Source organism: Triticum urartu, chromosome 7A, assembly GCF_056163025.1.
Source record: "Triticum urartu cultivar PI428250 chromosome 7A, HENAU_Tu73, whole genome shotgun sequence".
Classification (NCBI taxonomy): Eukaryota; Viridiplantae; Streptophyta; class Magnoliopsida; order Poales; family Poaceae; genus Triticum; species Triticum urartu.
This window is the reverse complement of record NC_141879.1, coordinates 621,906,251-621,919,688: the sequence shown is the minus strand read 5'-3', so window position 1 is coordinate 621,919,688 and position 13,438 is coordinate 621,906,251. Positions and strand designations below refer to the sequence as shown.

Genomic DNA, 13,438 nt, shown 5'->3' with positions numbered 1-13,438 from the left:
GTTTCGATCAACCGGTTTGGTAGACAAGATTGCATGTAATGATCTTTGCTAATCAGGTTTAGATCTATATGAAAGCAAAAGTGCGAGGCGAGAAAACCAGACATTCGAGCTTTCATCAAATTAGGTTCAACCCCGCCCAGAGTTCTTGCCAAGTCGATAGGGTTGCTCGGAACATGCGCCAACAGGTTCAGATAAGATGAACCCTTAATTACATTACAATTCCTGCTTAAGAAATTGGCGTTTTTTGATTATTTCTGTTCACTAACTACAAGGCCAGCCACAAAGTTGATCGAGAACATTGAAGCTTCGATCTGTCTACCATCCGGCTACCTAAGCCTCCAATTGATCTGTGTTGATTCGGCTGAAGGAGGAGTACTGATGGCCTCTGCACCCTCATGCCCTATCCTCATCGTAGGATTTGTGTGTCTCAACGCCGTAGTAGGAATGCCATATCAGATTGAAGCACGGAGCCTAGCCAATCAAGCACACACAGACACATCAGACAGTCGATTAAATCAACCCACATCACAGTGCCTTACGGGCAGGCCATTGCCACATAGAAGAAGGCTTTGGTAAGGTTGGCTTGATGAGAATATACCATGTATGCCGCTGCATGGCACTCCATGAGAAGATTCTCCGCATTGGTTGGAGAGCAGAGCATGCTTTTTTAGCATTATGAGAGCACAGCATGTTATGGCGTCCAACTCCAGATTAGCAGACCTAAGTGCATGCTTTTTTGGTTCTACATCATGCACATCAGCGATGGACAGATGCAGTCCCAAGAAAAATAAAAAAACAACTCCAAGTGCAGCCTATGCTATTCCGTCATTGGAGGAAAAAAAACTTCTTTGAAGATCGAGAGCGCTCAAGAGGGTATCAGATGTTTCAATTCTTATGATTTTATTCTCTTTCCCGAGTTTTGTTATAACTTGGTGCCGTATTATATTTCGTTCCTTCTTACATAATAGTATGTACACTATATAATGCAATTTATAGCCTGAGAAAGCAATAACGTTGTTGGCCTAGCGCTCTGGACGCCATAATGCATGGAGACGCGTTGTTCCCCAAGGCACGACTGCTTCCGTCCCATTGAATAGACCAAGAAAATCAGGAGCTTCATCGAGACATGTTGAGGTATGCAATCTTCTCTTATATACAAATGATATTCATAATGTACATATTAATTTAGATTGTGCAATGCACAGATGCAGGCGTAAATATAAGCATGAACCGAAGCATGTGTTGGTTGCTCCATGGATGGTACACTACATAAATTTATAAATATATAATAGTACAATTTATAGCATACATTATCACAATCTGTCCTTTAAATTACAAATTTTGTTCCCTACCAGTAGTAGTAAATAATCCCCTATCTATTGTCTCATCTCAAAATCTGATGCCTTAATGCTTTGGCCGTGTGAGTTGCCAGATCTTAGTTTCTCTTGGGCTATAGCGCTTGCTGGGTCTTCAAGCAGGAGTAGCTTCATTGTCTACAGCACGGAAATGTGTGGTGTCAAGAAGCTTCAATTGCCAACGATGGGCTCACATCCATCTCTATAGCATAAACATCATGCACGTCATTGATGCATGCCTATATGGGTATAGTGATGAAACGTGATTAGCACACTAGGACGTCTGACACCAATAGATTGGTATTGATTGGTGCTATCATATATTTGTATTGATCTTTGACCACATGGAACTGGAATCCATGTAATATCTTTGTGGCCATGATGATACTGAAATGAGTCATGTAGGTGGATTGGTTGCACGGTATATGCATGATATAAAATCTAACATTGATAAAAAATGGAATATGAAAAGTAGAAAAAGCACATGATATGTTAGCCTTCAGAATTGTTTCTGATTTTCAGCTATTCGACCCACCGGAGGTTATTTCTTCTTCTCAGATCCATTCTTCTCACATCGAAGGTTTGAATATAGAATTCTTATTAGTATTCTTCTACGATTACTAACCTATACAATGAATTTGTAACCAAGATCATAACCTAACCTTGACGTACATGGAGAAAAAGTAACACGAAATGGCATAGAAGCAGTTTGTTTCAACCATCCTGATGTGCGCCTCTGTCATGGTCGAGGTGCATCAAGTGATGGTTCAGAGTCCAGAAGAGAATGTCCAATTGCCAAGAATAGATTTGATCTGGGGAACGTTACATTTTGACAAATATTTGTCCCGGAATTTTTTGGACCAGATGGATACAAGATACCAATGAAATAGAACAGTTGAAGTTATGCGTTCTTTTGTTTCGTATTAATGTGCGATAATTTTGTTATTGAAAACATGAAAAAGTTTTCTCATCATTAGTAAACTATTAGAAGTTTTAATATTGGACAAATATATAGTCTAACTTCACCATGATTTTTGTAGGATACCGTCGCACATGGTTTTGAGAAAAAATAACATGGGGGAAACCTGTACAAGGTATTTATGAACACGACTTGCCAAGAAATATATATTCTCAAACCGTTGCATGGCTGTCGCAAGAATACAGGACAACATGATATGGTGTTGTCAAAAGCACAAAGTAGACGACTTTATGCCACAGATCCTAGAATGATGACAACCATGATTGTGAATATTTAGATTTTGTTGGCAATTACTTTCATTCTTGGAAATAGTGAAAGAATACTAAATATTTTGCTCACGACTAAAGTTTCAGATAATCATCAATGGTTATTCAAATGGTGAAAATCTGTACATGGTAATTTTCAACATGATTTACAACTTTGGTAATATATTAACAAAGCTTCAGCTATAATAAGACATCGTTGTATTAGCTATTTATGTAGGACAGGTCAACGGAACACATGCAAATCATGGAATTTACAAAATTTTAGAAATTGGGTTGTCAATCGGGTGTCCCAATACACAACTGGTGGGTATAACATATAGTTGCTGACGACTTTTACTGTTGCCATATGCAGCCAAAATATAAGGCCAGAGAAGATTAGACTTAACAAACTGATGAAGATGTTATCACACAGTTTATTACATGAACACTACAAACTAGAGACAAGTGATCTATACCGACAACTTCGATAGTGTTGGAGCAGCAAAAATGATTTGGTAAGTCAAAACATTCTAGAAAGAAAAATTGCTTAGTGTTGGAGACTGAAGAAATAGAGATAAGATATTTTTTTCCGATAATGTAGTGTATTATTTAACAAGAACTAGTAAGCATGCACGTGCAACACACGTCTCCGCCAATACACATAAAATTCATGTGAGTATGAAGTTTAAATTTGAATTCTATAAATTCTGGAAAATAGAACAAGGCATAAAAAAGAAAAGAAAATTGATGTACAACAATATGCATTTTTAACATCAACTCGTAAATGATGTAAATGATTCATGAACATAATATCAGATGAACATAAATATAGTGAGTAATCATGCATGCAGGGCATGTCTCAAATGATTTATACAATAAATCAAACATAAGGGACCTTACAAATTTTATGGTAAAAGAACCAATAGCAGAAACTGATGTGTTGCAATGCAACCTAAGGAAAATTAGATACATCTTTTGTCTAATACGCGTAAGAAATTTTCTCACAAACCGGGATGTCTTCTTAAGATTGGCGCCCTTAAACTTTGGTAAGTATATCAAATACTGGCATAAATGGAGGAAGCTGCTAGTATTTCACATCATAGTGGCTACTATTAAACACATGCTATTGGATCATGCACGCACACTGGCAGAACGCCTTGTTTTCATGTTCAACTTTGACTGTACCGTTGATGGTCTGGTTCAGCACAAGCAGTGGCACAACTTTAGAAGTCAAATTTCAATAATCTTTATTCAAGAGGTTAACTGAATTAAAAATATCATGAGTAACAAACATTCATCCTGGTGCTATTGTTATAAATAAATGTGCATTTATAGAAAATACCTGAATGAGAGGTATCTTTTTTCACTAATTTCTTGTTAGGACAGAAACTAGAAGTACCTTTGCTGAATCCCTCAAGTAGTAGAAGGGGTCACTGCTTGATTGTGAACATGAACTCCTGACCGGTTTTCAATGAGGCAAATCTTGAATCCTAATTTCTGGGCCTGAAGATGTTAAATCTAGCTTATATCAGAGCAAATAAGTTGGAATATGATGAAAGAAGGGTGGCATAAAAAGGTTTAATTACAATATTTATTGATAGAGCAAAATCATGTGCTTGCATGGGCATGCCAGACATATAATTGACTCCTCCATAAGAGTCTACAAGCATGGTCTCAACTCTTTCACCAACTCAATAACTTTCTGGTGTGATGCATGGTCTCCATGTGACATATTAGCCGAGCCACATTGATGCCATCCTCAGCAACATCCTAGATAATCTCCCTCGTGTTAGTTGAGGGACCAACTATGCACATAATCCTCATTTTGTGCCTAACATTTGGTTTAGACCACCACATACACATTGGCTGTTGTACTATTATTTGATGAATAGCCATAAGATGCTGGTAGTTCTCGTTTTCCCGTCAAGAAGTGTTCTTACAATTAATTTCAATGCATCAATTCATAAGGTTCCGTACCCACATAACAATGCACTATATTCAACTTAGTTAGCGTACAACAATTAGTAGAGATACATGACGTGATCATGTTGCACTTTACAGTACTAAGAAGACAACATGAATTAATACCAAATGCATTTGATTAAACTACAGCTCACTCGAAAAACAGTTGCTATGTGCTCTCACCATAGAGCACAGATCATAACTTATAATTCAGAGATACGTGTGTGCTCTTAGTGGGCACCTCGCTGCTATCTTCTCAAAAGAGAAATTACCTTGAGATTCTGGAAGCCGTCGCCGGTCCAGATGGAGATCTTGCTCGGCGTGTAGCTCTCATCCAGCTTGAAATCCATGTAGAGAGTAACAAGCTCGCCCCAACAACAAATTCAGAACAGAAAAAGGATCCCACACATAGAAGATTAGATATGTGTTTCGAATGGATACCCTCATACAGGTGGCAGGAGGAAATCAAGATCGACTTTAAGTCTAAAAGCATGCCCAGATACAACCGAACTAATCAATGTGCGTTATATAATAACAGGTAAAAGCGCGCTGTGACTCGCTCTCTCGCCTCGCTTGCTCTCCGTCACTACTTGACGCAACAAACACACCATATACGATGATTCGATCGAGTCTGCTTGGAAATCGATCTAGTCACATGGTATTCAAGTATTAGCATACTATTTTGATACGTCTTGCATGTAGAAACTGCTCTGTTTTTATTGAAGACTTGATGCACAATAGTTTGCACATGATTAGGCTCCTAATTAACTACTCTGGTAACTCTTTGGTTTATTGAAGACTCGATGAAAGGAATCACGCACCATCCAAACAAAATTGAGCGGAAGGCAATGGAAGATCGTTGACTTGTCGTGGTTACCTGAAACTCGATGGTGACCAGGTGTGGCTGCACACCGTCTGACCTGAGAAATATAAAATCCGCCAATGATGAGGGTGCCCCTGCAGTTTGGAATATCAGCGATGATCACAGAAGAAAAGCTATACCGTGGTGTTGGGGTGGAATGAGATAATGACAGGGTCAGCTGATCCAACATTTATCTGTTTCGAGAAGAAAAGGATAAACCATTTTCAATATACCACTGAAGTTTATGTGCATTACATTCAGTCACTCAATATGATTATATGACTCGAGCAAAATGTCCAATCGTGCATGCCCCAAATACCAAAACAGTCTTCATGTTGCATCTTAGGAATGAGTTTAAATAACAAGACCACAAGTAAAATCTCACTCAGGCGTCAGGAATCAGAATTGTATTGTCCGTGGAGAATTATCATACAATACAACTGCATTAATAAAACATTTGATTGGTGGAGGTACAGGCTTCCGGTATCAAAGTACCGAAAAATGTGTCAGTTTCATGCTTTATGAAACATCACTTATCAGCTAGTGAAATGCCCTCGAGATGAAGAGCAAAATAGGAGAAATAATAGTTTTCACTAAGATATGGAAAACAAATCATGGGACTCAAGATGAAGATTAACTTCAGTACCATAAATGCAAAGATTTGCAATGCCGTAAAAACTAACGCAGCTTACCGCCATATCCCAGAAGGATTTGCCGTAGATAGTACAAGTGTAGTGACTGAAAGTGTATGCCTGGGACTTACATTTGTCAGAACCATTTTTTACAGCCAGTAGCCAGATATATATTATCAGAAAAAACAAATTATTATTTTACTTGCTAATACCTGCAAGCAAGTTGAATGCATGGACTGACCAGAAAGAACAGCTCTAACTTCCTTGCTTGATGTGAATAGGAAGTCACAACAGATTGGACAGTTTGTCTCTAGCCCCTTCTTCAAACATCTGTGAATCAGAAAGAAAAAGGAAATCTGAATCAGCCAAGAACAGCAAGGAACCACGACTGCAAAAAAGATTCCTATGCAGAGACGGTATTCCTAGAACTTGACATGGCCAGCATATTATTCACCGTGGCTCCATGGGCGTGGCACATGGGCAGAGGTATGCGCTTACATCGGCCGGAGTGGAAGAGGCGTCTGGCCACCGGAGGCGCAGGAGGAGACATGGAGGGAGCGCATGGCAGAGAGTCAGACTGCGCCGGTAGCCGCTACGCCTCCATCGGGTTGCCGGCCGTGATCCGCACTGCCCGAGGTGGAGCGGCCGTGGACGCTGCGGATCCGCCGCCATGAACGGATCTGTCGCCCGAGAGAAAGAAGGATGGGGGGAACCTGAGGTGGAGCAGCCGCGGATCTGTCGGCATGATTGTTGCGCCCAGCGAAAGAAGGATCGAGGAGGAATTTTTTTTTTTGTTTGACGGGTGGGGAGGTCCCGATGCGGATGGAATTGATCCACATGTTTCGGGCGGGGACGCGGAGCGCTAGGGCGGTTCGCAGACCACGCGTCTGCCAGGCAGAACATTTAATGCCAGACGTTGATCTGATTGATACATCATTGATGCAATATGGACAGTAGGATATGTTTAAGTCGACTTAATCCGAGGGTTCTGATTATCCTGTATACAGTTTGTTGTATGGCGTTAGGAAAGATTATGTTTGCTCTTTTAATAGTAGTATAGATATAGATGACATTTTTATATTCAATTTTTAAATGCTAATTTTTGTAGAATTTGTAACATTACCAGCAAATTATATTTTGTACCATTGTTAGCATAATTTATCAAAGAAAGGCACCTGATGAATCTAAATTGATTGGGGACATAAAATTCTAATTAGAAATCACCTTTGTAGGCTAGCCCCGTGCGAATGCACGGGTTGACGACTAGTACTAATAATTTCACCGAACATTTATGTCTGTGTCAGTGTAGTAGTTCGAGTTGAAAAATGATTAGCCCTATTAGAATACAAGTCGAATGTACATGGATCATCAAATAAATATCTCTACCTATTATGCAAAGGATTTTCTTCCTCCGTTCCATCATCTCTCGGCCATCACGAGTCACGCCACTCCCGCACGGATGCACACCCACCTCCCTTCTTCCGTTCATTCCGATCGACATCGACATTGACTGTCCTCTTCTTGACCCACACCCATTGAGGGGTCTCATTGAGCGGGGCCCATACGCAGCTCTGGTTCGCATTATTTGGTTGCCGATTTTCTAGTGGGTGTTCTAGTGGATAGCGGTCAGAGTCGAGAAGGACGCGGCCTCCTGGAGTCCTGGTCGTCAGACCTAGTCAGGCCGGTGCTAGAAGGCAAGGGCGAGCTTTCGTGATCTTGGATCCGTGGAGTTAGGGCCGGTGTCCGCAGAGTCGACAGAGTCAAGAGCTGGTGTCCGAGATCAATACTTGGTGATATCTTTACCTAATAATAAAATGGTGAGATCTTCGAGTTTCCTGAGTATCAAGGAGCAATTTCGGGAAACAATAAAGAAGGAAATAATAAGTTGTCCCGATAAGAAAGGATAAGGGAGGGAAATAAGGATGGAGAGAGGGGATTTCAAGTCAAGTCTATGACAGAGAAGAAAAAAGAAAGAGTGGATAGGTAAATAAGGAAGCAAATGGAATTGAATCCAAAGAATGAAGGAAAGAAGGATTTCGGTCTTGAAGAAGGAAATAGATTTGATCTTGCTGCTGAAACAAAAGGAAAGAAGAGGGATTTCGCTCTTGAAGAAGGAATGGTGCAGCCGGAAGCATGCACAGCGGGGCGAGATGCGGGCTGCATGCATCTACTCGGTCGGACGTCGTCGCTTATGACCTTCTCCGCTGTCATGGAAGCCATAATTAGGTATTCTTTTAGTTATTACAAAAACACCTTTGATTTTAATTTTTTTTCCTCTAAAAAAACGATTCGTCTAGGACATGGTGCGGAGCGAGCGATCCGTCTACAACTCAGAGTAGACCAAATATCGATGGAAGCTTTCACGTTCGACTTCGATCTAGATACGCCGCCCACTTTCAAGCTGATGAAATTTAGCTTTCTTTGAAACATGTAAACTTTGTATTAATGCTTTTATTTACAAAAATGTTTGCATTACTCTTGTCATGCCTATTAGTATTTCTTAGAGTGTTCACTAATATAAAAACAAGACATATTCGAGCAATCTCCACTATCAAGAAGCCTAAACAGTAATTAATGGTGTATCAAGCACGTACTAGGTTTGACCGATGATGTCAAGTTGCATGGCATAAAATCTATTTAGGCCATTGCATCATTAGTGACAATGAATAATGTTATTTCTTCCTATTATACTTTTATAAATTTTATTATGCACTAATAATCTGAATTTGTGTTATTCACCCAGATCAATTGACTCGGGATCATGTTTCATGTTCTGAACTACCGTCCTGAATATAACCCTACTATCAATTGGTCCATTGTTATTGTCATGAGTAACATGTGTCCTGCGACCCAGTTTCTCGACCTTGCCACCCCTAATTCATAGTAAAGCACATGTTGGTCCCTTGGAGTCTCCCGTTGCAACGCACGGGCATATATACTAGTTGAACTAATATTTGATTGGGGAATTATGAGGCCCGGCTAATGAAAATACATGTCTTAGAGACAATATTTTTTTAAACAAATTTGATTGGATAACTTGGTCGCGCCGGTGTGAGAAGACGAGGCCGAGCTTTCTCGATCTCATCTTAGTGGAGTTAGGGCATTCGTCCTGGCTTCGCCCGTCGTGTCGGCAGAGCCGGGAGCTAGAGTAACATGCTCTAAGTCGATGATGCGTGTCTCTGCGGTTATTATGCAGTTATTATACAACGCTAATATTGTTGGAGCGTATGCCTTATTATGATCGCTTTGCCTATATAGAAATGATTTGATTTTCAATAACAAAAATGCTTCACCTTTGCAGGTTATTTTCCGTTGTACGCACTCGCTTCATACGTGGTCTACATTACAACGAGTGGAGTACCAATCGTTGTTTAAGGCGGTGTGTACGCGGTTGGAGCAGGTGGCTACGAAGGTTTTTACCCAACATGGGTGGCATCATATTCTCCGGATCGGTCCACCACCCCTTTCGACATAGGCATAGTGTCGGTCTACATGACTCTACTGTCGTCCATTTGTCGTTTTTTTCTTTCTTTTTATAAGACTTTAGGTGATTGGCTATGTGCATCTTAATTATGCAGAGGCTGAGTGTCGGTGCGGAGCGACACCTATGGGATCACAAGAATCCCTACTACGGTTAGCGGGGCGCGGGGTCGTGGGAAGAGCGGATCTAACAGGTAGCCCACAGTTTGTTTATCCAGGTTCGGGCCGCAAGGATGCGTAAAACCCTACTCCTGCTTTGGTGGATTGTATATTGGTGTTTTTGAGCTGGCTATGGGGCGTGAGGAGCACCAAAAAGCCGAATCCTTCTCCTGGTCGCCTCGGGCCTCCTTTTATAGAAAAAGGGGTCACCACAGTGGCACACAGGAGGTGGAAAGGGTACAGTGATGCGAGGTTATCCCTCGCATTACATGACAAGGTGCATTTAATGCGTCTTGCTTAGGTGTCCTTGCTTTATCGGGGACGGGGAGAGATCTGTCTCGTCCGTCGCCGCTCCTTCTCGTCTCGACACGCGCCCTGGCCAGCGATGCCTGAGATGCCACATAGGTAGGCAGGCAGCTGAGGTGGCGCAGTGGTGGGTCTTCACGAAGATCTGCATGCCGCCACGCAAGTGCCTGCCCAGCTGGTTGGGTCGGCAGCTGCATGCATGCTGTGGTGGAGGTTTGGTCGGCATGGGCCTGATGGTGGCCCTGCGGGTGTCCTCGGTAAGGGCCTTGTCGGGGCCCTGGCAAGGGTCTTGCCGAGGCGCCTGCTGTCATCCCCGGCAAGGCGCTTGCCGGGGGCCTTGTGGTCTTCCTCGGCTGGGATCCCGCCAAGGGTTGTCATCTCCTTAGTGCGTGTCTGATCTTGAATGTCTTCACGAAGATCTGCATGCCGCCACGGGGATGTCTCCTGAATCCTTGCCCTTTGGGGGCAGTGGACTCAAGGGTGACTTGCTCCGTAGGCGCGGGACGAGTCGCCGCGGCAAGGGTCTTGCCGGGGTTGCTAGAACTGTCTCCCGGCAAGGATCTTGCCAGGGGAGTTTGCTTCGTCCCCTTTGCTCTTCGTGGTCTTGGCCTTGGCGTCGTTCTAGTTCTCTTGAGCTTCGGTCTTACCCTGGCTCACCTCCCTTGCCTTGCTTGGTGTGGTGGTGCCCGTGGCTCAGACTGCCCGTGCACAGTTATAGGGGTACAAAAAGTGTACCCCTCTTTTTGTGCACCGACAGGAGCCCCCGGGCCTGGTCCACACATAAGCGCAGCGCGTTGTTTGGGCTAGGCCCAAAAACGGTGCGCGGGCAGGCGGGGCGGTTTTTACCGCGGTAAGATTCTTCGCGTGCTGCGCTTCCCACGACTCCCGCGCGTTGCGCGATGTGGGGAGGTGCGTGTGACGTGGGCTGCATGCGTGGGGTTGGTTCCCACGGGCATGCGTCACACCACAGTTAATGTGAAAGGAGGCGGTCCGTGTTTTCCCCCATAAGAAAGGAATAACCGCGGGCGCGCTGCTCACTTTCTCCTCTTTCCTCGTGCCTTTTCCAATCTCAGAGCCGCCGTTTCCTCTCTTCCTTCCTTCCTAAGCTTTCGCCGTCGCCCGCCATCGTTGCTTCGCCATCCCCCTTCCTCAGCCCTCCAAACTTCTTGGTCGCCATGGCGCCCAAATCCATCAAGGGCAAGGGGGTGGCTAAGGGCGCTGGGACTGTGGAGCCGCCGGAGAGCGTGCTGTCGGGGGACCAGACGAAGTCCGCCTTTTTCTTCCCCTTGACGGTTGATGTTCAAGAGCTCCGGGCCTCCTTCAGGCCCCTATGGGGAGCGAAGACGGGGGGAGAAAATTCGGGCCACCCGGCGACGCGCGTCATTCCTGCTGCTTGTGCCGATCCTGCTCCAAATCGGTATCCCTTTTTCGTTGATTATCTTTCTTGTGGGTTATGCCCCCCTTTCTCCGATTTCTTCTGCGACATTATGCACATCTTCGGCTTTCGCCTCTTGGATTTTACTCCGAATGCGGTGGCGTGCATGGCTTTCTTCGCGCATCTTTGCGAAGGCTTTGCCGGGGTGCAGTCCAACACGGCGCTCTTCCGCCATTACTTTTTCCCTCGGATCCAGCCGGGAGGTGCCGTCTCTGGTTGCGTCACCTGGATCCCAAGATCCAAGGAGGCGTACCCAGACGGTGCCGTTAAGGAGAGGTGGGAGGAATGGCGTGGCCGGTGGTGCTGGATTGAGGATGAAAACCCGCCGGAATTCTGCAAGGTCCGCCGAGTGCCGCCGGTCTGTGGCAGCGATTGGAGCGATGCCGACGCCGCCAACGGGAGGCTCACTGTCGCCACCACCAGGATTCTCCGGCTCACCTGAGCCGGACTCACCCTTGAGATGATCAGGGCGGACTTCATTCGCCGCCGGATCGCCCCGTTGCACAATGAGGGGAGGCCAGCTTGGCTCTTTACGAACCCGGCTGACATTATGCGACTCCGTCCCGGCCTCGATCACAACTTCACAGTGCTGGCGCATGCCCACTTCTGCCAGCGGCTTTTCCAGCTTGATGTGGGTCGCGACGGCGAGGTCGAATGGGCCGGCAAGGCCGCGAGGGCTGCCGCAAAGGTTGGCAAGGCCATCAAGGGGCTGTTTTTCAAGTTGCCAACGGGGGTGGTCCCGTTGTGCAACAATTCACGTCGGTCCGAGATCATCGCCATGATGCCGGACTATAACGCGCACGACCCTGTCCCGAGCTGGAAGGAGCCGAAGGATGCTGATGTGCAGCAATTCTTTGACACCCTGATCGAGGTGTATGTCAATGCTGACGCCGAGCGGTGGCTTATCATGGACACCACCCAGGCAGAACTGGACTACATCGCCACTAGGGCGAGGGAGGCACAGCTTGCCATGGAGGCCGACAGCGCTGGGGGTGAGGAGGACAAGGCCGCAACGGCTGCGGAGGAAGAGGAGCTCGCCCGATGGGCGGCGGCCTCCGGGGAGGTCAGCAGCGCCGACACTGAAGCTCCGCTCGTCGAAGACGCGGCCGACGAGTCGTCGTCGGAGGAGGACGTGGCGGCGGGCTCGACGCCAACCAGGGGAAGAGGGCGAGTCTTGCGGCGGGCTGACTCCGGCGAGCCGGTTCGGCCCGGCAGGGCTACGCGGCCTCAATTGACCCTGGAGGGGTCTGGGCGCCACACGAGGGCCACGGCAGCCAGGAGGCTGACGAAGGCCACTGAGAAGAAGAAGACAACAGCCCCTTCCTCATCTGGGTGCGCACAAACCCCGTCGTCTTCACCTCCTCCGGCAGATGTCGACTCGGATGTTGACGCGGAGGTCACTTTTGATCTCGGGCCTCTCAGCCTGAAGAGGAAAAGGAAAGTGGTAGAGGAAGAGGAGATAGATGACGAGTAAGTACTCCGTCCCTTACTGCCATTTCCATTCCCCTGAATCAAGTCACTTATCTTGATCCGTTTTTGCTTTTGCAGGGATGCAGAGACGTTGGCCCAGAGGGTGAAGAGGGCGAAGGCCTCGGCGAGCAGTCAGCCCCCAGCTGGGGCTTCAAAGACGCCACTGGTGGTGTTGAGTAGCCCGGACAGCAGCCCCCGACACAGCCCCCAGCGTAAGTTCGTCATCCTCCTCTTACTCGACATGTGGTAGGCGTTCGATGCTATGGTGTTGACCTTGCCGGGTTTGCATGAGGGGAGCGGCAGCAGGAGGAGCCGCAGAGGGGTACCCTCAACACACCACCCCCATCGACTACGCCGCCGCGAGGGGCGTCCCCGGCAAGTGAAGGAAATATGCCCTAGAGGCAATAATAAAGTTATTATTTATTTCCTTATTTCATGATAAATGTTTATTATTCATGCTAGAATTGTATTAACCGGAAACATAATACATGTGTGAATACATAGACAAACAGAGTGTCACTAGTATGCCTCTACTTGACTAGCTCGTTAATCA

The 13,438-nt window shown here is 45.7% G+C and overlaps 1 protein-coding gene across 11 annotated transcripts; it reads right to left on the bottom strand.

The window, feature by feature from the left end:
- Positions 1–1,256: 1,256 nt before the first annotated feature.
- On the bottom strand, positions 1,257–6,913 carry LOC125518705 (zinc finger protein BRUTUS). 11 transcript variants are annotated; one of them, XM_087533244.1, is made up of 7 exons: positions 6,490–6,904; positions 6,248–6,365; positions 6,096–6,155; positions 5,544–5,597; positions 4,814–5,461; positions 3,979–4,082; positions 1,257–1,493 (listed from the first exon to the last, which is right to left on the bottom strand). In XM_087533244.1, exons 1-5 carry the CDS (start codon positions 6,705–6,707, stop codon positions 5,306–5,308), a joined length of 606 nt encoding a protein of 201 aa, XP_087389370.1. In that variant the 5' UTR covers positions 6,708–6,904; the 3' UTR covers positions 1,257–1,493; positions 3,979–4,082; positions 4,814–5,305. The 11 variants fall into 11 exon arrangements, 5 of the variants coding, with proteins under 5 accessions (XP_087389370.1, XP_048539490.1, XP_087389372.1 ...); XM_048683533.2 differs by lacking the exon at positions 1,257–1,493 and adding an exon at positions 3,365–3,774; XM_087533246.1 differs by lacking the exon at positions 1,257–1,493 and adding an exon at positions 3,365–3,774 and having other exon boundaries at positions 6,534–6,899.
- Between the last annotated feature and the right edge of the window lie 6,525 nt (positions 6,914–13,438).